At 37.3% G+C, this 23,808-nt stretch overlaps 1 protein-coding gene across 1 annotated transcript in view; it reads right to left on the minus strand.

Annotated features, from left to right (window-relative positions):
- Positions 1-7,807: 7,807 nt before the first annotated feature.
- Positions 7,808-23,808, minus strand: part of LOC130050720 (uncharacterized) — a 34,691-nt gene continuing 18,690 nt past the window's right edge. The window contains exon 2 of the mRNA XM_056150966.1: positions 7,808-7,953. Within this exon, the coding sequence (XP_056006941.1) occupies positions 7,808-7,953 (146 nt within the window). The remainder of the gene's footprint in view (positions 7,954-23,808) is intronic.

Here is a 23,808-nt window from a genome sequence, read left to right on the forward strand (position 1 = left end):
TTGATAAATCCCGCTCTGAAATATTTTAGCGACTTTATAATTACAAGAACGATACTTATCATCTCCGATATGTAATATATATTAGCGATACAGGATATAGGGCTCACGGCGGGTGTGACCGGTCATGAGTGATTCAACACTGTCAGTAATAATGCCAAAATTGAATCGTCGTTAAAAACTGTACCATTGACAAACGTCATTAAACTTAATAATTAGATACCTCAGGGTTAAAATGTAGGAAGTTTTAAAATCTCCTCTAGAACAAGAGTACTCTTTATTAGTTGTAGCATATTATGTTTTAGAATTTGATGTGTAACCTGTAAATAAAAGGAATGTCCGGGTATGGCGGTCGCCCGCTCGGACACGTGGCTTTCCCTCTGGCACTTCAGTTTCCTCACTAGCACAAACACCCGTGCATCAAAGGACCCCATTCGAAATAAGCTTTTGAGCTTTCATGGGTTATCCTTGGTATCTATGTATGTGTATTTGTATGTATGTATATACCAAATATACCAAATAAATATTGATTTTTTTATGTCTTCTGTTCAAAAACTAAGGAGCTAGTTTCTTTGATGAACGTTGATGATGTTGAATTATATATTTCTGCCGATTGTAGAATTGTTTAGCCTCCTCCCCTCCATCAAATCCTGATTCCTCATCCTCGCCCGTCCGTCGTGTGAGAATCACGGAACCTTCATCGGTACATGATGACTACATCAGTCAATTAGAAAATCTACAGCGTCTCAGTGGAATGGATTCTGGTGAGTGAAGATCTGGATCCAAATCTCCTTACAGGCAAACTTCATTTGATTCCTATTTAGATATTTATGTAAAGGTTCTAGCAAAATAGATTTCCTCAGAAAATCAGTATACAGAGAGTTACTGCTTAGTATAAGTAATTAACAGTGACACAATCGGATGATATTAAATGTCCTGCTTGACATTAACGGATTTTATGTTTAGTTTTGATTTTATATCAATGCGGAAATTAAAGTAAATTGTAAACATGAAAAATATTTTTCTTGAAGACATGATGATATAAATTGCTGCGCTTCTTGTTAGCAGAAAGCTCATGCTTAGCATACGTAATCAACAGTGACAAAATAGGCTGATATTAAATATTCTGCTTTACATTGGCAGATTTTATGTTTAGTTTTGATTTTTTATCAATGCGGAAATAAAAGTATAATGTAAACATAAAAAAATATTTTTCTTAAAGAAATGAGGATATGGATTGCTGCGCTTCTTGTCAGCAGACATTAAAATTAAATTCCAATTCATTTCTGAAGTATTTGCAAATGCTATATAGACAAAAGAGTGAATTGAAGATTGAACACATGACTTGAATAGTGTAGATGAAGCACGTGGCATACTATTCTGACCTAGATGAAAACTATATATATGGGTCAGTCATACAGACACTATTAGAAAATGTTGTGATTTTCTAGCTGACAGAGAGCACACCAATATTTACATACACATATATCAAACATAACCAGGACACATACATCACACTTAAGCAAAATACATACACATGCATCACACATAACCAGGACACATACATCACACATCACACATAATCAGGAGACATACATCACACATAACCAGGACATGTGCACATACATCACACATAACCAGGACACATGCACACACATCACACATAACCAGGACACATACACATACATAACCAGAACACATACACATGCATCACACATACTTGTAACCAGGATATATACACATACCCAGGACACATACACCACACATACCCAGGACACATACACCACACTTAACCAGGACAGATAAATCACACATAACCAGGACAGATACATCACATATAACCAGGACACATACACATACATCACATATAACCATGACACATACATCACACATAACACATACATCACACATAACCAGTACACATACATCACATATAACCATGACACATACATCACACATAACCAGGACATATACATCACACATAACCATGACACATACATCACACATAACCAGAACACATACATCACACATAACCAGGACACATACACATACATCACACATAACCAGGACACATACATCACACATAACCAGGACACATACATCACACATAACCAGGACACATACATCACACATAACCAGGAAACATACATCACACATAACCAGAACACATACATCACACATAACCAGGAAACATACATCACACATAACCAGGACACATACACATACATCACACATAACCAGGACACATACATCACACATAACCATGACACATACATCACACATAACCAGTACACGTAAAGCATTACATACAACATATCTAGACTTGTCTACCCTTCACAGTGTACTAAACACCATCATCACATAAACATGTCTAGACTTGTCTACCCTTCACAGTGTACTAAACACCATCATCACATAAACATGTCTAGACTTGTCTACCCTTCACAGTGTACTAAACATCATCACATAAACATCTCTAAACTGATCTACCCGTCACAGTGTACTAAACATCATCACATAAACATGTCTAGACTTGTCTACCCTTCACAGTGTACTAAACATTATCACACACAACATCTCTAGACTTGTCTACCCTTCACAGTGTACTAAACATCATCACATACAACAGCCATAGACTTGTCTACCCTTCACAGTACTGAACATAATTAGTCACGTGAATAGGGGAACATTTTGCATGTTTTTTCACTGAGACACCCTCTGTAGTGCATTCTTGGAGATTTTGCGACACTTTTTCTGACAATTCATGATTACATAAGTAACAATAATTACTAGATGTTTCTTATAACATGGCTTGCATGTTACAAATATGTAAATCATACATATTTGTGTGGCATACATATTCATAATGACATGACCTTTTCAAGGTTACATGTGCAGCATAATTACTTACATCCTGTGGGGATCCGGTTAGAATAGGTCCTCAGTACCCCTTGCTTGTCGTAAGAGGCGCCTAAATGCGGCGGTCCTTCAGATGAGACCGCGAAAACCAAGGTCCCGTGCCACAGCAGGTGTGGCACGATACAGATCCCTCCTTGCTCAATGGCCATAAGCGCCGACCATAGGCCTAAATTTTGCAGCCCTTCACCGGCAGCGGTGACGTCTCCATATGACTGAAACATTCTCGAGAGGGACGGTAAACGAAATTAAATTAATGAATCATAATTAGTTACATGCATATTCAAATTTACATTTTCATATCTATTTATGTACCAAGACATTCATAATTCAGTATTTTTTGCACAGTCACCCTTCATAATACTAAGTACATATGCACCAATCACATTTTGTTTTCTTTCACCACATATGAAGAGCAATTGGGAGATATTTTGTGATTAACATGTAATCTTAGTAGTCTAGGTCTGGTGGGCGTTTTATTCATTTGTCTGTGACGTTCATAGTAATCTGTGTTAATTTGGAGCTTGTGAACATTGTGTTTAGATCCTTTAACATAAATTCAAAAAATCATATCATTTAAATCACAGCTACACCTCTTTCATAAAGAGAACTTACTTATAATTTATTTCCATGGAAAAGGAACATGTATGATTTAGCAGGGCAAAGTATAAAAAATACAAATTTGTGATTAATTGAAACATATGCATTCATGGCATGCAATATTTATTCTGGTATGTCCATGAGTCATTGTTTGCCCTACTGTTAATTTTGTGTTCTTCATTAAAGTAATAAGATTAATCTCTGTTCGTTATCTTCACCTTTTTCGCTTACCAGAGCTGAAAGCTCGTGGGCTTTTTTCTGATTACTTTTTGTCTCTCTGTCTGTAAACTGTTTACATTTTCGACTTCTTCTACAAAAACACTGGGCCATACTTGGTAAAAAGCGTCTTGGGTAAAGGGCTTGCAAGTCTATTCAAGTAAAGGGACATGCACCCTTCAAAGAGAACATCACACAAATGCAAAAATAGGATGGGGTCATTCGAAAATCTTCTCAAGAACCACTAAACAATAAGAGCTGAAATTTACATTGAAGCTTCTTGACATAGTGCAGATTAAATTTTGTTTAAATCATGGTTCCTTTGAGTAGGATGAGGCAACAATAGGAGATAAAAAATTTACATACAAATATAAAAGGAAAATATTTAAAAATCTTCTCAAGAATCACTAGACTAGGAAAGTACAAATATACATAAAAGCTTCCTGACATAGTGCGGATTCAAGTTTGTAAAAATCATGGCCCACGGAGGTAGGTTGGGTCTACAATAGGGATCACAGTTTTACATGCGAATATATCTGGAAAATCTTTAGATATGAACTGAGTTGACTCAGGTGAGTGATGTGGCCCATGGGCCTCTTGTTTACTTTTATTATAAAAAAGGCCTGGAAAACTGGTTGACCTATTTTTAGTCCAAAAGTAGGTCAAGGATGGGACAATCCACCTGAAATGCAAACTGAACCTGAATTCCTCGAGAGATAGCCTATGACTAAATATCAGGGCAATATCTGTATCTGTAATAAAAAAGCACGGAAAACTGTTTGACCTATTTTCAGTTTAAAAGTAGGTCATGGATAGACCAATCCAGTTGAAATGCAAACTGAACTTGTATTCCTCCAAGAGGAAGCCTCCGATTAAATTTCAGGGCAAAATCTGTATCTATAATGAAAAAAAGCCGGGAAAACTATTTGACATACTATTAGTCCTAATGTACGTCACAGACGGACGGACAAATACAGCAGACATACAAACTCAACTTGCATTTTTCTGAAAGGAAGCTGATGTGTAAATTCCAGGGCAATATCTGTATCTGTAACCAAAAAAAAGCGGAAAACTGTTTGACCTGCTTATAGCCCTAAAGTAGGTCAACGATGGACCAATCCAGGTGAAATGCAACCTCACTCTTACAATTCTTGAGGGATATATTGCGACCAAATTTCAAATTACATGCATCTGTTACGGAAAAAATTCCGGAGAACATGACCCGGGATGGACGGACAGCGCCATAATATAATACGTCCTCTAAACCAAAGTAAACCTCGAACCTGTCTAGAACGATCTAACTCTAAGGACCGTTTCCCAACTCTACGTTAGTTTTACTCACTGTATGCTGAAAAACCCTATTCTACGGTAACAAATGAAGTCTTGTAAAACAGGGATTTTTTTTAAATACGCCCTATGTGGCAATTTGGAAAAGGATTAACTGAACCCCTCGATCAATAGGATTGAGTCCCTTTCTGATACTTTCCTGCTCAGTGTCGAATTTTGTAAAAAGATTGGTTTTGTTCAAAAAGTAGGTAGAATTTTTAAAGTCATCTGACCCAGAAAATATATGATTCCAGTAAGAGTTCCAAAAATCTGACATTCAAATAAGGACTGTATGTAAACAAATCCAACCTACGTTTAATTTGATCCAAAATTGCTTTGCGTGGTATGACATGAGCGTGAAGTTGGCACAAAATAAATGGAAAAAAATATTCAGAGGGGTTTTCCTTTCAGAAAACATACAGCCCATGAATCGAGCAAATTCATATTCGAATTCATTTTTTCATCTTTTCTTAATACACAGTATACATTTCATTATGCTCGACGGATATGACACCTTTTCTTAAGCAATAATATGGATCAAATTTAACAGTTATCAAGCTCTTTTTGAAAAATAAGGCAGGACAAACTTTCATTCATGAAATAATAAAGCTATCAAATAAGAAATAACTTTAAATTGAGATGATATACTTGGCATGTTAAGCTTAAATTCAAAACACAGATCAAGCTTGATTCAAAACATATTTAAAACAAGACAACATTTTGGGTCTTTTATATACTCAACCGTACCTTGTTTTTTTTTTTAACAGACATCCATAATACAGATAGAAAAAATCTAAAACATTTACATAATTGAAAATTCTTTTACAAAAAAATGCATCATAAAACTTATGTAGAAAATATCTCTCATCAAGTCAATACAAATGTAATATATAAAGTGTCAAAATGAAGGTTTGATCAATGAATCACATGGAGGTTATGATCAACACAACATCATGAATACTTGACACAATGATCAACTTTAATGTATGTCTGCCATCACTGACTGAGAAATGTAATCAATGTCGACCATCACTAGATGAGGAAATGTAATCAATGTCGACCATCACTAGATGAGGAAATGTAATCAATGTCGACCATCACTAGATGAGGAAATGTAATCAATGTCCACCATCACTAGATGAGGAAATGTAATCAATGTCCACCATCACTAGATGAGGAAATGTAATCAATGTCCACCATCACTAGATGAGGAAATGTAATCAATGTCCACCATCACTAGATGAGGAAATGTAATCAATGTCCACCATCACTAGATGAGGAAATGTAATCAATGTCCACCATCACTAGATGAGGAAATGTAATCAATGTCCACCATCACTAGATGAGGAAATGCAATCAGTGTCCACCATCACTAGATGAGGAAATGTAATCAATGTCCACCATCACTAGATGAGGAAATGTAATCAATGTCCACCATCACTAGATGAGGAAATGTAATCAATGTCCACCATCACTAGATGAGGAAATGTAATCAATGTTCACCATCACTAGATCAGGAAATGTAATCAATGTCCACCATCACTAGATAAGGAAATGTAATCAATGTTCACCATCACTAGATGAGGAAATGTAATCAATGTTCACCATCACTAGATCAGGAAATGTAATCAATGTCCACCATCACTAGATGAGGAAATGTAATCAATGTTCACCATCACTAGATGAGGAAATGTAATCAATGTCCACCATCACTAGATGAGGAAATGTAATCAGTGTCCACCATCACTAGATGAGGAAATGCAATCAGTGTCCACCATCACTAGATGAGGAAATGTAATCAATGTTCACCATCACTAGATGAGGAAATGTAATCATTGTCCACCATCACTAGATGAGGAAATGTAATCAATGTCCACCATCACTAGATGAGGAAATGTAATCAATGTCCACCATCACTAGATGAGGAAATGTAATCAATGTCCACCATCACTAGATGAGGAAATGTAATCAATGTCCACCATCACTAGATGAGGAAATGTAATCAATGTCCACCATCACTAGATGAGGAAATGTAATCAATGTCCACCATCACTAGATAAGGAAATGTAATCAATGTTCACCATCACTAGATCAGGAAATGTAATCAATGTCCACCATCACTAGATGAGGAAATGTAATCAATGTTCACCATCACTAGATGAGGAAATGTAATCAATGTCCACCATCACTAGATGAGGAAATGTAATCAGTGTCCACCATCACTAGATGAGGAAATGCAATCAGTGTCCACCATCACTAGATGAGGAAATGTAATCAATGTTCACCATCACTAGATGAGGAAATGTAATCATTGTCCACCATCACTAGATGAGGAAATGTAATCAATGTCCACCATCACTAGATGAGGAAATGTCATCAATGTTCACCATCACTAGATGAGGAAATGCAATCAGTGTCCACCATCACTAGATGAGAAAATGTAATCAGTGTCCACCATCACCAGATTAAGAAATGTAGATTATATGTTTTAGCTGAAGGAATGGTAATGGCAATCGTATGTCACCTGTAAAACATGAAATACAATCATTAAGTCATTTCTGTAAACTAGTGAGAAAACACTTTTCTAAAGAATGTAGGAGTGAAAAAAATTAGCATTTCATTAAGCGTAAATACACACTAAAATTTTAAATTGATGTTTTGTACGTTTCACATATTGAAATTTTAATACAATTTCAAAGCCATTTTGCACTTTAAGATTATGTGACACCACTGGGAAAATTAATTCTTACATCTACACCAAGATACACCGCTGGCAAAATGTTTTAGGAGCAGCTTCTACCCTGGCGTCCTCGTCATCAGAGTCAGATTCTTCTCTGGCGTCCTCGTCATCAGAGTCAGATTCTTTTTTGGCGTCCTCGTCCACACTGTCTGGATAATCTAAAGGTATCAAAAAGTACAGAAGGTAATCAATCAATCACAAATCCTACATCAGAAGCCAAGAGACTAGCTTGCCCACTCGGGCATCTGAGTATGACTACTCCAAAAGAAAACTTATCACTAGCAATCTTGTCACAGTTTGTCTATAACTGAGGCAGATGTTAAGCTTTTAATCTTGTAGAAATGGGTCCAACCTACCACAGACAACATCAATTCTATATTGATCAATGTAATTAATGATTGATCAATTATTTAAATTCATTCAATCATTTAATTACATTTATCACGCATTACATGACCTGCTATTCAAGGCAAGATGCCAATGGGTCACATTGCTCACTTGATCAAACAGTAGCTTTTTCTTCTTGATTTATAACAAAAAATCATTGCTGTGCATCAATTCATATTGGTCATGTAGGAGTTTAATTCAATTCAAATCCACACTACTGTAGTATAATAATTGTAAAGTGAGAAGATTTATTTTGTAGCATGTGACATTCTCCTGGGGCCAGTGTACCACTTACTGCATTACAAATATACAGTGCTACATACATATCACTAGTTATACATGAATCTAAACAATGTATTACACTTGACCCTTGCCCTTTGCAATCAAAATTTCTCAGTGACAAAAATTGGGATGACAATGTATCCAACTGGAAACTTCTGAGATGATACTTGTTGAACCGAGAGCATTATATCAAATCTAACGTTAGAAGTGTTGATTGCATGCGTAATTAGTTATATCAAGTTTTACCTTCATCTTCACCTAATGCACGAAAACCAACTACACTCAACATCCAAGTGCCGGATCTGATAGAAGATACGAGGTCAAATGAAGAAGGATATAAAAAGCACTAAAAATGACCAACAACACGAACAACAGTGAATTGTCAAATTCTCGGGTAGACCTTTCCTTTCCCCAGGATGATAGAATTTCTACATAGAAACGAAAACTAAATAGAAAAGCAAACTAACACTTAAAGTAAACCACAAAAGCTGATAACAAACAAAACGTCTCCATGTTGAAATGAAGTCGTAATTCACTATCCCTGTAATGTAAGTATGTACTCTTCTTTAAAACATTGCTTCCCAATTTCACAACAATCCGAATTCGTTTAACTAAAGAATATTTTGTACAGTCGACATCAACCTCCAAACCTAAAAAAAAATAATAATAAAAAAGCCAGATTTTGTCAGATCTGTTGAAGAACAAGAGGCCCATGTGTAACATCGCTTACCAGACTCACATTGGCTCGTATTTAAAGATTTTTTCCCTATATATTCACATGTAAAACTTTGATCTCTATTGTGTAGGGCTGTCATAGTTCCAAAAAATTTCAGGTCGGGCCGGTTCTAAATTTTTAACTTCGGATCCGGGTATATCGGTTTGGGTTTACGTAACTTGTTTTAAAAATATAATATACAGTTTAAATCAAAAACATTTATTGTACTTTGTCACAATAATTACTCGGGGACGTGGACGGAGGTTTAGACTCGAAAACCATGGTACTAGACACAGCATTGTTACTTCTTCTCGTTTCCATTCCGTGTTTTCAATGTTTTGTCATTGACGATGTCGAACCCGTGGCGTATTTTCAATGCGTTTGACGTATCTTACATACTGTTATTGTTTATAGTTCTGTTCAAAATACCATCATCTGAAAATTGATCAAAATACAGCCACCTTTGAGGATTTTGACGACATTTCGTTTCAATGGATTTCTAATATTGATTCTATTTTAAAACCAAACCCGAACCGAAATACGGAAAAATGGAACTGCGCCCAACCCAAGCAACACAACCCGCGGTTTTTAGTTATGTCGGGTACCTGTTGCAGTCCTACTATTGTGGCCCCAACCTACTCCAATGACCATGATTTTTTTTTTTTCAAAATTGAATCTGGACTATGTCAGGAAGCTTTCATGTGAATGTAAACTTTTCTGGCCCAGTGATTTTTGAATATTTTTAATGATTTTCCCTATATATATATATATATATATATATATATATATATATATATATATATCTGTATGTAAAATGTTGATCCCCTCTTGTCACCACATTTTACCCTAATTTTAAGAAATTTCAATCTGCACCATGTTACTAAATAGGAAGCTTTCATATAAATTTCCACTTTCTTGGTCTAGTAGTTTTTGAGAAGATTTTTACAGATTTTTACTATATATTTCTATGTAAAACTTTGACCCCCCCCCCCTTGTGTCCCCATCCTGCTCCGGGGACCATGCTTTTTACAAACTGGAATCTTCACAGGGTCAGGAAGCTTTCATATAAATTTCCACTTTTCTCTCCCAGTAGTTTTTGAGAAAATTTTTAAATATTTATCCTATATATTTGTATGTAAAATTTTGATCCCATATTGTGGCCCCATCCAACCTCCCGGGGGTCATGATTTTAACAAACTTAAATCTACACTATGTCAGGAAGCATTCATGTAAATATCAGCTTTTCTGGCCCAGTGGATCTTGAGAAGATTTTTAAATGTCTCCACCTTATGTTTTTCATTTTTTGATTATCTCCCCTTTGAAAAAGACTTGGCCCTTCATTTGAACAAACCTGAAAGCCCTTCACACAAGAATGCTTTTGGCCAAGTTTGGTTGAAATTGGCCCAGTGGCTCTGGAAAACAGTCGAAAATGTAAAAAGTTTAGACAGACGACGGACTATCAGAAAAGTTCACTAGAGTTTTCAACATTTTTGGATCCCATTTACCCAAGGCTGTTCTGTACTAAGTTTGATTGAAACCCAGTGGTTCTGGAGACGAGGTTGAAAATGTGTAAAGTTTAGAGACAGACGGATATATTAAAGAGAACGGGTGATCAAAAAACCTCACTTAAGTTCATGTGAACTAACAAGAGATCCACAGGCCTTAACTGTCACCTGAATATTAAAACCCATACATAACCAATACAAGAAGTCTCATATTCACATTTAAGCCTCAATATGAAATCCTCTGTGCACATGTTTATGATTTTTCAAAATAATCTACCATATATTAAATGTTATTTTAGTGAAATGTGTTCTTTTCTTTCTTTTTTTCTTTTGATGTTTTCAGATCATTGGTGATCAGATTATCGCTTTTTAATTCGTCATATGTTTTACCGATTGTGTATATATACATGTATTAGATTTACTTTTCATTACATTACAATGATGGTACGATACAAACAAGAGGCCCACAGGCCTTATCGGTCGCTCGAGTACTATTGAAACATTATCCCTATATACTCCCAAAGGCTATATGAAATCTAGAAAAAAATCCTATTCTGCATATATAAGCTAAATTTTAACATTCAGCAAAAGTATAAAACAAGATGTGTTCTTAAAGCTGCAATGCCCTCATAAGTGCATACACTGATGAAATGCTTCACATAGTATAATAGGCGTATTAAGATTAAAACATTAAAATATAATTCTGACTAATTTGGACCCATCCTAGAATAAAAGCCCTGGGTTGTGAAATTCACCATTTTTGTTCATCTTTTTTCTGTTATTCCTTAGTATGAAGATTTTATACAGTTTTATACAGTATCAGCAAACTTACAACTATAAACACTATGATACTAAGATTGGACCCACACTGCGGTCAAAACCCCTACCACGGGGATCATGAAATTGACAATTTTGGTAGAAGCCTTCCTGCTTTACATCTTAATGCATTTACTTTTTCTTAAACATGTGCCGTTCTAGAAAAAGAATTTTGAAAATGGGTCAATTTTGGGCAGTTTTTGTCTTGCTCCCAAGGCCCCAGGAGTGCAGAAATCCTGAAATTTACAATGTATGTCTCCCTTGTTCCAAAAATGCTTCATGCCAAATTTTAAGGGAATAATGGAATTATAGTTATCAAGAGGAAGTTAAAAATGTCTATTGTTCGCACATTTAATACCTGACAATATTGGACCCACCCTGATACCAAAAACCCCTACCCCTGGATCATCAAATTTACAATAATAGTAAAGGACTACTTGTTCTTTCTTGATATCCAATTAGTTTCGATTTAGTATCAATATCACTAAAGAAGATGTTATTTAAGTGTTTTACACTTTAACACTATATAGTAAGTTTGGCCCCACCCTGCGGTCAGAACCGCTGGCCTACCCTGGGAATAATGAAATTTACAACTTTGGTAGAATCCGTCCTGCTTTACATGTCCATACATTTAGATTTTCTTAAACAGTTGCGGTTCTTGAGAAAAAAAATGAAAATTGGTCATTTTCGGGTAATGTTTGCCCTGCCCCAATGCCCCAGGGGTGCTGGAGTCCTGAAATTTACAATTTATGTCCCCCTTGTCCCAAAGATGCTTCATACCAAATTTAAGAAGAATTGGACTGGTAGTTATCAAGAACTTAAAACATTTCAATTGTTAACGAATGACTCATGACGGCGGACGGCAACCAATTGCAATAGGTCACCTGAGTTTACTCTATAAAACAGAATGAATTCCTGGGGATATGAGCGAAAAAGTAAACTAGTTATACAATACAATGTCCTATAGATTCCATGATTAAATATAAGTTTACATTTTCCTCCAAGAATGGACGTCTCCATATGAGAGACGTTAAACAAGATACAATCGATCAATCAATCAATCCATGAATGAAGGAAATAAAGTCGTAAAGCTTTTGACCATTACCACTGGAGAAAAATTGTCCTAATTTAGGGATAACTTCATCAAGGGTATTCTTCCTACTGGTAACACGTGATTGTCCTTCACTGTTTTTACACATAAATATTGAAGTATTTGTATGTATAAACTGACAACGCTGGTAATCGTTTATATTTATGTATTCAGTGTTAATCATACAAGACTTACAATATTATTAATTTGCAATCGTTCCACAAGGATACACAGCAACACACCACCATTCACTCTCCAGACCAGACGACAACAACCTCGTACATGCGCATCACACACGGTGTCTAGTTAACTCGTACCTGCACACACTCATACCACACTACACTCCCCTCCCTTTTGAGAAAGAGGGAGGTACTCCTGTACCTTAATACAATATATGCAAGTCTTGTTATCAAAAATTACTATTCTTACATGTGACTAGATTTGAATACAAAAAGATTGAAAAATACTATGCAAATAATAATACTATTTTGTATGAAGTGGACATAGTAATAAAGCATTTTAGCAAGCAACATCACATGTAACATGGTAACAACCTGAAAACTGAGTACATTATGAATATATGTCACATCATGATGAACTCTACATAAGTAATATCCCTTTTCAGCTAATGAGAAAAAAAAATTACAGCAGAAAATACTTTCAAATCTCTCTGTGTATCTCTCACTCATGCATGATCCCAAGTAAAATAAAACAACAGTATGATGCATGTTAACCTACTAGTATACATTCATGTAAAATGAATAAACATGTACAAATCACTAGTATGATTCATATTAAACAGTACATGTGCAATGAAGAAAGAGGGGGAAAAATATATCATTTATCATACTGTTCATGAAGTAAACACTACCCTGCATTCCTTGCAAAGTAAACAGTTAAATTAAATGGGCACTTTAAACATCTTGCCTCTGCCAGGAACAATGTAATCTGCCATCTGAAGGATTTTGGTCCAGCTTTTTTCCTGACGGTCTGGATTAAGACTGTTTTTCCTCCATAAGACTGGGTCCACCAGGTCCTCTTGGCATTGGAAAAGGTCACCCACTATCGCCACGGTCCCCAGCTCAGTGTCCTTGACCAATACGGCTACATCAGTACATGATGATCCTGACGTGGAATTAACATCAACATATTTGTCGATTGGAAAATGTTGACCCGATTCAAAGTCATGTCTGAGATGTAGATCACCCGGGCACATGTCAAAGGAGGTAATGTAGACTGTTTCTGGGAAAAGATTAAGGTTTCCTACAAAGTCCACATTACAATTGGTACAGATGCAACACTCTACATCATCGCCGGATACATAATTCTTCTGGAGACCCTCCAGAATGTGATCTTTGTCCGTGGGGTGGCCAGTGTTCACAATTATTGTCATAGGGCCCTTTAGGAGTGTTATGGTACCCCCAGTCCTGACCTTGTTCTGCTCTTCGACGGACACTGCGTACCCCTCTTTGAGAATGGCTACTTCGTACAATTCAGTTTCACCTCCACACTGATCCACCACTGTCCATTCTTCTTTTTCTTCTGCCTTATCCTCCCCCTGCTCAATGAACTCCTGGTCTACTCTCTGCAAACTTACCCTCCTTGACTTTACACAATTTTCTAACTTTGCCAGGTCTTCTTTTCCCCATGCTCTGAACTCCGCCCTCTTCTCAGGTGACATAGTGCACACTATGGCCATCAGAATCCTCCAATGTAAAAGTTATTGGCAACATACTGAAGGTGTCCTTCATAGGCCACTTCATCATACGGGTCAACTGACCCACCTGATGCAGCGTCCTCTGCATGATCGGGTACTCCCGAGGCAAGGGTATCTTCTTGTTTACATAGTCCACCAAGTCCTGAACTGTTGCTGCTGGACCTAAAATGTACTGGGCCAGTGCAAGAAGGCAGGAGGCTCTCAGACTGTGATAGTCAAGAGAATAATCTAGCTCATTCTAAGGGCGATCCCAAAAAACTCTGGGAATCTGCCATGGTTAGTAATACAGACTGAATTTCGAAGTTTGACTTTGTAGAGATATGCTGATACTTTTTGAATAACAATACCTGGTCCTTTCCAGGGTGGATCCAGTTTCTTAGAACGACCTTTAGTTTTGGCGCTATCCAACACATAGATGAGATCACCAACTGCATATTCTCTGGTATGAATCTTTACATCATAGTCTCTTTTCATATGGATTTGATGTGTCTTCAATACATCTCTGGACACTTCATGAGCTATTTGTATAGAGTCTTGTAATCTCGACATATAATCCTCATGGTCAATGGGTGCATTTGTTTCAGGTGGTCGAAAAACTAGATCAGCAGGTACGCTCACTTCTCGGTCCAACATAAGTTTGTTTGGTGTGAAACCAGTGTGTCTGTTTACGGATGATCTAATAGCTCCCGCAAGCTGAGGTAAATGTTCATCCCAATTATTTTGTGACTTGTCCACAAAACAGCGTACAGCATCCATAAGTGTTCTATTAAATCTCTCGACCTGCCCATTTGCTGAAGGGCGATAAGGCGTTGTGCGACTTTTATGAATCTGAAGTATGTCACAAATAGTCTTAAAGAGTCTGCTTTCAAAGTTTCTCCCCTGATCAGTGAATATGTTGAAGGGAAAACCAAATCTAGCAAAAATTCATTTATAGCAGCTCTAGCTGTGACTTCAGCTGTTTGTGATGGTAATGGGACACATTCCACCCATTTGGTAAATTGGTCCACCATGACTAAAATGTTTGAGTTTCCTGAAGTAGATTCGGGTAAAGTACCCAAGAAATCAAGGTGAACTCTCTCCATTGGTACTCCAGCCTGGTATTTTGTCATAGGACATTTTGCTTTTCTGTTGGCCTTTTTGTGTTTACTGCAAATGTCACATATCCGAACAAAATCTCTTATTGACCGATTCATGCTATACCAATAAAACTTCTCTTTCACTCGTAGATATGTTCTTGATATACCTTGATGCCCCATAACCGGTAAGTCATGGCATAGCCCAAGTATCTCATCTACCAAGGTCTTTGGCACCACCAGTCTTGGTTTTCCACCATTCTTGGGGTTATTGCGCAGTATTCCCTCAGCATCGATGAAAAACATCTCTTTATTAACCCAGTATTTCTTTGCTGCTTTACTGCTTATAAAGATTTCATCTTCCGATGGGATTTCATTTGACACCAGATAAGGCAGTATCAATCCAAGATCAGAATCCTTATTCTGAAACTCTTTCAGTTCTTCAGGTGAATATTCAATGCCTGCAAACCCAATAGTACGGGAAGCAGTGCATACTTGATTACACTGTTGGTCTTCCATACTAATGAGAATGGGTATATCTGGGTCTGCAAAGGAAATTTCCAACGATATATAATTCAAGTCTGAGCTTGACTCTTGAAAAAACAATTCCTTGTCATTGGATTCCTTCTGGTTAAACAACCAGGATAAAGCTGCATGCACTTCAGTTGTTTCTACTGTCTTACCCAGAGGAACGACATCATCCACATCTTCAGTGAATTTTCCCCAGTTGCTATGTGCTCTAGTACAATACTTGCATCCTCCACAGGGAAGTTGGGTTGGGTCTATTGTCACCTTCATTTCTGGACAAGGTTTCGCACCAGGTGCTCAGGAAAGTGCATCTGCGTTCCCATGTTTCTTTCCTGGTCTATGTATCACAGTCACTTCAAGCCATCTTGCTAACTGACCTTGTGGATTCCTGAAGTTAAGAAGCCAAGCTAGACTGCTATGGTCAGTCCTAACCACAAAATATCTGCCCAACAGATAATGATTGAATTGTTTGGTGAAACGTACAATTGCGAGTAACTCCTTTCTTGTTGTACAATAGCGCTGTTGCTCTGGGGCGAGACTAAAACTACCATAAGCAATAACTCGCTCTTTACCCTCCTGCACCTGTATGAGTTCTGCACCTATAGCAAAGTCTGATGCATCGGTGTCTAGGATAAATAAATCCTTAGAGTTTGGCAATGCTAGAACTGGAGTAGTTGTAAGTGCCAACTTCAAACTGTCAAAAGCGTCTTGCTGCTCTTGTCCCCACACATACGGCTTCTTATCTGTAAACCGGTTAAGGGGTGTTGCCATCTTTGCATAGTCCTTAATGAATGTTCTGTGATAGTTTGCAAAACCCCAAAATTTCTCAATTTCTTTAGTTGTTGTTGGGGTCTTCCAATTTTTCACAGCTTCTACATACTCGTCACCTATAGCCAATCCTGTTTTGTTTACTTTCCTGCCTAGGAATTCTACTTCTTTCTGGAATAGAAGGCATTTCCTCGCTTTCAGCTTTAATCCGTATCGCTGAAATCTATCAAAGACTATTTGCAGGTTGTGCAGATCATCCTCCAATGATTTTCCCATCACAAGGATGTCGTCCAGGAAGGCTAACACAATGTTCCACGTCAGTCCACGCAAGACTAAGCTCATGACTCTAGCATAAGTCGATGGAGCATTGCAAAGACCAAAACTCATCCGGGTAAACTGGAATAGCCCGTACTTCGTTATGAAGGCTGTTTTGTCCTTATCAGACTCTTTTACTTTTATCTGATAGTACGCTGAGTTGGCATCAAGTTTGGAAAACCACTCATTTCCGGACAATGTGTCAATGCACTCTTCGATTAGAGGTAAAGGGTAAACATCTCTCTTTGTCACTGAGTTTAGTTTCCTATAATCTATGCACCATCTCACTTTGCCGTCTCTTTTCCGAACAAGTACGGGCGGCGACGCCCACTCTGAGGTTGATGGTTCGATTACTCCTGCTTCCAGCATTGTGTGCAAGTGATTTTCTTCCTCCTGAACAAAGTCTAATGGTGTGCGTCTCATCCTCTGCTTAATTGGAGATGCAGAGCCAGTGTTGATTGAATGTTCTATTTCTGTAAAAGTACCAAGATCAAATTCATTCTCAGCGAAAACATCTTGATATTCTTTGAGGATATCCATCATTAATTTGCTCTGACTTTGGTCTAAATTTGCAACAGATTTCTGGAAAAGGGAACTCAAGTGTTCTGGAAGTTCTGATAATGGTCCTTCACTTTGGGATTTTGGTTCTGGTGCAATAGTCACTGGGTCTGCTGACAAAGCTTCTCCTACTATGGTGCCTTTTCGGATGGTAAAGTACCGGTCACTGGCATTAACTAAACATAGCCTAGGTGAGATTTGTTTGGAGTACACGCACCGTGGCATCATAACCGGAATATCTTCCTCAGGTTCAATAATGTAGCTTCCCTCAAAATGTTGAGATAGCTTACCATTGACATGTATGACTGAATTTGGTGGAATCACAGTTTTACCAGGCACTGTTACTTTAGCAATTATTGGAGCTTCCCGACTTTTTCCATATGACATCTGTAAAACTTCAGAGTTAATGGAGAACTGGTTCTTACTACAGTCTAGTACTACATTGTTTTTCCGCATAAAGTCTAATCCCAGAAGCATGTCATCATCCATAGGAGCTACGTATATTTCAGATGGGTATGTTCTGATTCCTATCTTGATGTCAACTGGACCAATGATGAATGTATTCATTTTCATATTACGCCCTGCACCATGCATGACAGTGCGCTTTTTAATAGGCGGCTTTATCTGCATCATTTCATACACTCTATCCGAGATGATAGTGACTTCTGCTCCTGTATCTATTACTGCAACAATGTCTGTAGAGTTCACTTTTACATTTAATCTCAGCATAGAAGCTGATCCCAACTGTAGAATGGTCATTGTTTTATCTATGTCTGTGCTTTTATCCTCAGAATGGGAAGTATGTCTATTTCTGTCTGATGATTTTTTCCTAGGTCTTCTATGCTTCCTGCATTTTCTTGATGCATGCCTTATTGATTTTGGGCCTGTTTATTCTGAAGCACAATTTTTCTCGAGGCAATTTGCAGTATTACGGGTCGGATTTACGCCTGTTCACCCGGCCCATTCTCGTTTAAAGGTGTCGTCTCAGACTGTGAACTCCTGTTTGTATTCTGACTTCTACTTTGATTCTGTGTCCTCAACTTCTTAGGCTTTCTGCAGTCTTTTGCTAGATGTCCTGGTCTGTCACAATTGTAGCATGTACGGGTCTCCGTATTTTTTGGTCTTCTCTGTTTATTCTCCATATTGCTTAATTTTGTTTGAAACATCTGCATGTTGTCCACCAAAATCTTTATCTGTGCCTCCATAGACGTAAGCTGATCTGATTGATGTGCTTGTGGAGAAAAATTCTTGTCTCTTTTCACTGCTGCATTAATTGTTCTCACAGAATCAATCTCATTCTCCGAGTCTTCAGAAAAGTCTCGACGTCTAATGGGTTTACCACAAATGGCTTTGGTAGTATGCTGGTACCACTTTATCTTGTCTATTGCATATTCAATAGATTTTGGTTTGGACAGCATTTTGACCTGCCTCTTTATCACAACAGCCCTGATAGAATCTCCATACAGCTTGTGAGTATATGTGTTCTTCTGGTAGCCCTGTCTTCAAGTTTTTCTCCTGTGTTCCGATGGGTTCCCATAAACTGGACTTGGAGAGTTTCTGGTAGGTCCACAAAGTTAAAGCGTTTTTCTAGCTTGCAAACCAATTCGAAATAGTCTATGCCGTAGTCTCTGCTCACAATACTAGTGTAAAACTCGCTGGCTTTTCCATCGAGACACCAACATAACTGGTCTTTGCGTTCTGTAGCCGTCCAGTGAGATACATCTGCATATCTGTTGAATTTCACAAAGAAGGCTTCCCAGTTAGTGGTTCCATCATACCGCAAGGCTTTGGGCAGATACACAGGTTTTGTTTCGTGCCGCCCTTGATTTTCCGAGACTGTCGCTCGACGTCTCACAAAAGTTGGCGATAACTGAGGTGAAGGCAAAGTACGCCGATATGTATGGGAGGACAAATTTCTAGTATTATCTGTAAGCTGTCCACCGCCATTATTTCCAGATATTGCTGATATCCGTTGTCCCCTGTCTACACCTGAATAGCTGGGTGGATTAAAAGATATTGGCCCTCGTTGCATAGGGAATGTTTGGTCAGGTTCACATTTATTTTCGTGTTTGACCTGAGGATTTCTGCAACTCTGATGTGAGAGTAGGGGTGGTGTCCTTCTTGGTTCAGCTAGTGGGCTTGCTGTATAATGAAAATTAAATCTTGACGGAAGATCTGTTGTCACGTTTTCTATTTCCTTACGGGTAGCCCCCATAATATTCAAGTCCTCATAACTGTCATAAATATTGGCTGAACTGTTCACCATATATTCCGCTAGATAATCGTCCATACCATCACTAGTTGTTTGTTTAACATACCCATGGTCAATGTGAACTGATGGTTCAAACTCCACACAATCCAGTAGTTCTGGAGTTATTTTCATTCTAGGAATGGTAACAAAGACCTCTTTTGTGATGTGACCTTGTTTTCTCAGTTCCCATATCCGGTCAGCTAACACCTGACCAACGCCTGGTAGGATTCTCAAATTTTCATAGGCACAGGTGTTGATGTTTACTCTAAAGGGACTTCCTCTCGAGTTAGACATCATGATATTGGTGTGTGTGTGTGTGTGTGTGTGTGTGTGTGTGTGTGTGTGTGTGTGTGTGTGTGTGTGTGTGTGTGTGTGTGTGTGTGTTTGTAAGCCCTGTCAATTGAACCAGTGAATAAGAAGGCACACGTGTAAATCAACACGGGGTCGGCCAAAGGAACACGGAAATGGTGGTGTTCAGTTGGATTTTTATAAAAATCAGCATAAAATCATTAAATAGGTCATCTACCATCAAAATCCTGAAGTGTTTACTTAACAGGATTTATGAGATGTGTGTAACAAGTGTGTAAAGATTTAGCACTCGTCCATCTTTTTTCCTTGCGAGCATGGCTTACACACTTTCGAAGTGCGCATGCTCTGTTTTAAATGACGTCATTTGTGATATCATCATAATGGAGTTTTCCAGGGAAAGAAGTTGGCCCATCTGAGGTAAGTAAACACGGTTGAAAGAATTTTTTTGCATATTATCAATGGGTTTTTTATTACATAGACTGATTAAATGGTGTTTCATACCGATTGTGTTATGTACAAGCGACAGAGTACCCGAGTTACTGAAAATTTCGATGATAAAAGTGATAAATCTGCGTGAACTGTTTGGGGTTTTTTTCTTTTTGAAATATAATCTTTGCAGTTAATGTACTCTGTATACTAAGAATTCATATTGATTTTGGATAGAATTTCACAAAAAGATTTGCGCCAGGTCCTTAGGAATCAACCCCTCTACCCCACCCCCACCCCCACACGGCACATTTTTTGGATGATTGGAACGTATACCCCTTTACATCTGTCTCCTTACTTTGAAGTTTTTTCCAACGCCATGACATAAATAATAAATAGATAAATAAATAAAAATGCAAAAATAAAAAAGAAAGATGTATATGTATTCGGATTGGCATGTTCCACTTTGTCCGGGTTGAAATCCCTGAGGATGCAAATGTACATTACGCCGCACTGCTTGCAGTACGTACATGGTACAGGCGTACCGCATAGGTATGTAACTACTAAGACTATAAACCAAAGATACTATGATATGTAAAACTATTACTCTGAATGCGTTTTACTTGTCTACAATGTAGCCTGTCGGGCTGTGGTGTCACACGCGTGGTTTACACGTGCACTTTAGGTGGCAGTGGAGGAAATTCGAACGATGTATGGATTATTGTCTCCTGGTAACTTTGGCAGTTACCTTTTGCTTTCAATCTACTTTTTAAGAATAATTCAACCCTCGCTAATCATTTCCAAGCTGCATTTCGATCTTGGAAGAATGATCTTCAGCTACAATACAAAATTAAGGGATGATGTTGTGTATTGACTTTTTCTTGATTGTTTACATCTGGTGATTGTTTATGTGATGTATAAACTGATCAAGCTGTACAGTGTCATGACATATAGTGGCATAGCTTCCATTTATATGCTTGCGCATTATTTTGTCAGAAGAAGAAATTTCTAAAATTAAGATTTTTAACATGTATATGATTATATGTGTTTGTTTGATTTTAGTATAATACCTGTAGAGAATATTTCAGTAATATGAAGTGCGACACATTTAGACGCATGCATGTGGTGTTTAAAGGTCTCATCTGAAAGACCAGCAACTTTCTCTTTTGAATGCTAAATATGACGTTGGAGCATTCACCTCACTACCTACATTTACACCCTAAATAAAGTACATTAGCATGGCTCGAAACCATGATTTCTTCATCATGAAGCAAATGCTCTGTTACCACTGAGCTACCAATTTTTTAACATGAATTCATAGCTAAAAATTTTAAAAATTTATAACTAATTTTTTGGTTAATTCCATAAATATTATTCCTCTCTCTAGACACAATTCTGGGTAACCCCCTGCCTTTGGGGATATAAGCACATCATTTCTTTCAGAATGGGACAATGTCAGGAGAGCTTTTGTTATTTGTTATACTCTTAGTGTTGATGGCATTTATGAACAACAGGATAATGTTTTTAGATTATTATTTCTGATATCATATTTGTAAATTGTTTATGAGGGGTTGTTCAAGTTTGTGGACAAAACGACACACTTTTAAAAAATTCAAAGTTATGATAAGTAAAATATATAGGAGATGTGTAACAAGATTGTAGATTTGAACATTTTAATTTTAATTAATTTTTATAAGTATTGATTTCAGATACATGTATGACATTGCATGCTTGATTGGGGAGGGGGGCTACAGTTAGATAATATTCTGGTCAGCACATTCGATAAACTACAGTTGTACATGGAACTCATTAAATCACTTCTTTTTCTTTCAGTGGTCTTCAACTTTTAATCTCCAAGAAGGAAATGTAATTAAAAGATGAATAAAGTATCCCTAAGAATACCAGAAGAAAGGCTGTGTTGAGAAAAACAGCCCTTCCTCAGAACTAGATGATAGCCCTTGTTACTGTATGCTGAATATGACACAGTATAGAAGATCTGATCATGAAGAAGTTACACCATTGATACACTTGCCAACTGCCAAAACTACTTTCTGATAGTATGACGAGATTAGAAAATATCATGGTGTAGTCATGACACAATCTGCAAATCAAAGATTGTCTTCCCCAGAGGATGAACAGAGTGCTTCACATGGATAACATTTCCTTTTCGAGTTTTGAAATTAGTAAGTATACAAAATATTTTAGGCCACATAGTCATAAATTATTTTTTAGATTTCCATCCTTGCTTGGAAAAAAATGGGGCAGGTGGTGTATTTTTTATTTTTCAGAATATATATTTCCCGTTCATTATACTCGCATGTTGCTGTAGAGTGTAGATTACTTCATATTATTTTTACATTGTTTTCTTTGGACAGAAAATTTTCATACAGCAATATTATAATTGTTTTTAAGTGATTTTGAAGTACATTTTCATGCAACACTGAAGTTGAACATTCTTTTGCGCTTTTTTGAATAATAGTAATTTTTAGCTCACCTGAGCTGAAAGTTTAAATGAGCTTTTCCAATCCCCTGTTGTCCGTCTGTCTGTAAACTTTCACATTTCTGACTTCTTCTCAAGAACCACTGGGCCAATTTCAACCAAACTTGACAAAAAGCATCCTTTGTGAAGGGCTTTCAAGTTTGTTCAAATAAAGGGCCACACCCCCTTTCAAAGGGAAGATATAATTACAAAATTACAAAAATAGGGTTGGGTCATTTAAAAATTTTCTCCTAAAGAACCACTGGGCCAGAAGAGCTGAAATTTACATGAAAGCTTCCTGACATAGTGTAGATTGAAGTTTGTTCAAATCATGACCCCCCTAGGTAGGATGGGGCCAGAATAGGGGATTAAATATTTTACATACAAATATAAAGGGAAAATCTTTAAAAATCATCTTCTCAAGAAACACTGGACTAGGAAAGTACACATTTACATAAAAACTTCCTGACATAGTGCAGATTCAGGTTTGTTAAAGTCATGACCCCCTGGGGTAGAATGGGGCCATAAAAATCTTCTTCTCAAGAACCATTAGGCCAGAGCAGTTTACATAATTTACATGAAAGCTTCCTGACATACAGCTCTGTAGTGCAGATTCAAGTTTGTAAAAATAAAATTTCGAAAAGGTGTCGCTGTGTTTGGTGTAATTTTTGTTCGTTCTGCACAAACTTGCTCACTCAGCTTGACACAGCCTAGGTGTTCATATGTACATTTTTTGTTTTTCGTAACTTAAAATGTCGTGTAGCAATGGTGGCCAGATCAAATTTTCCTTCCAA

The sequence above is a fragment of the Ostrea edulis genome, chromosome 10 (genome assembly GCF_947568905.1).
Source record: "Ostrea edulis chromosome 10, xbOstEdul1.1, whole genome shotgun sequence".
In the NCBI taxonomy this organism is placed as follows: Eukaryota; Metazoa; Mollusca; class Bivalvia; order Ostreida; family Ostreidae; genus Ostrea; species Ostrea edulis.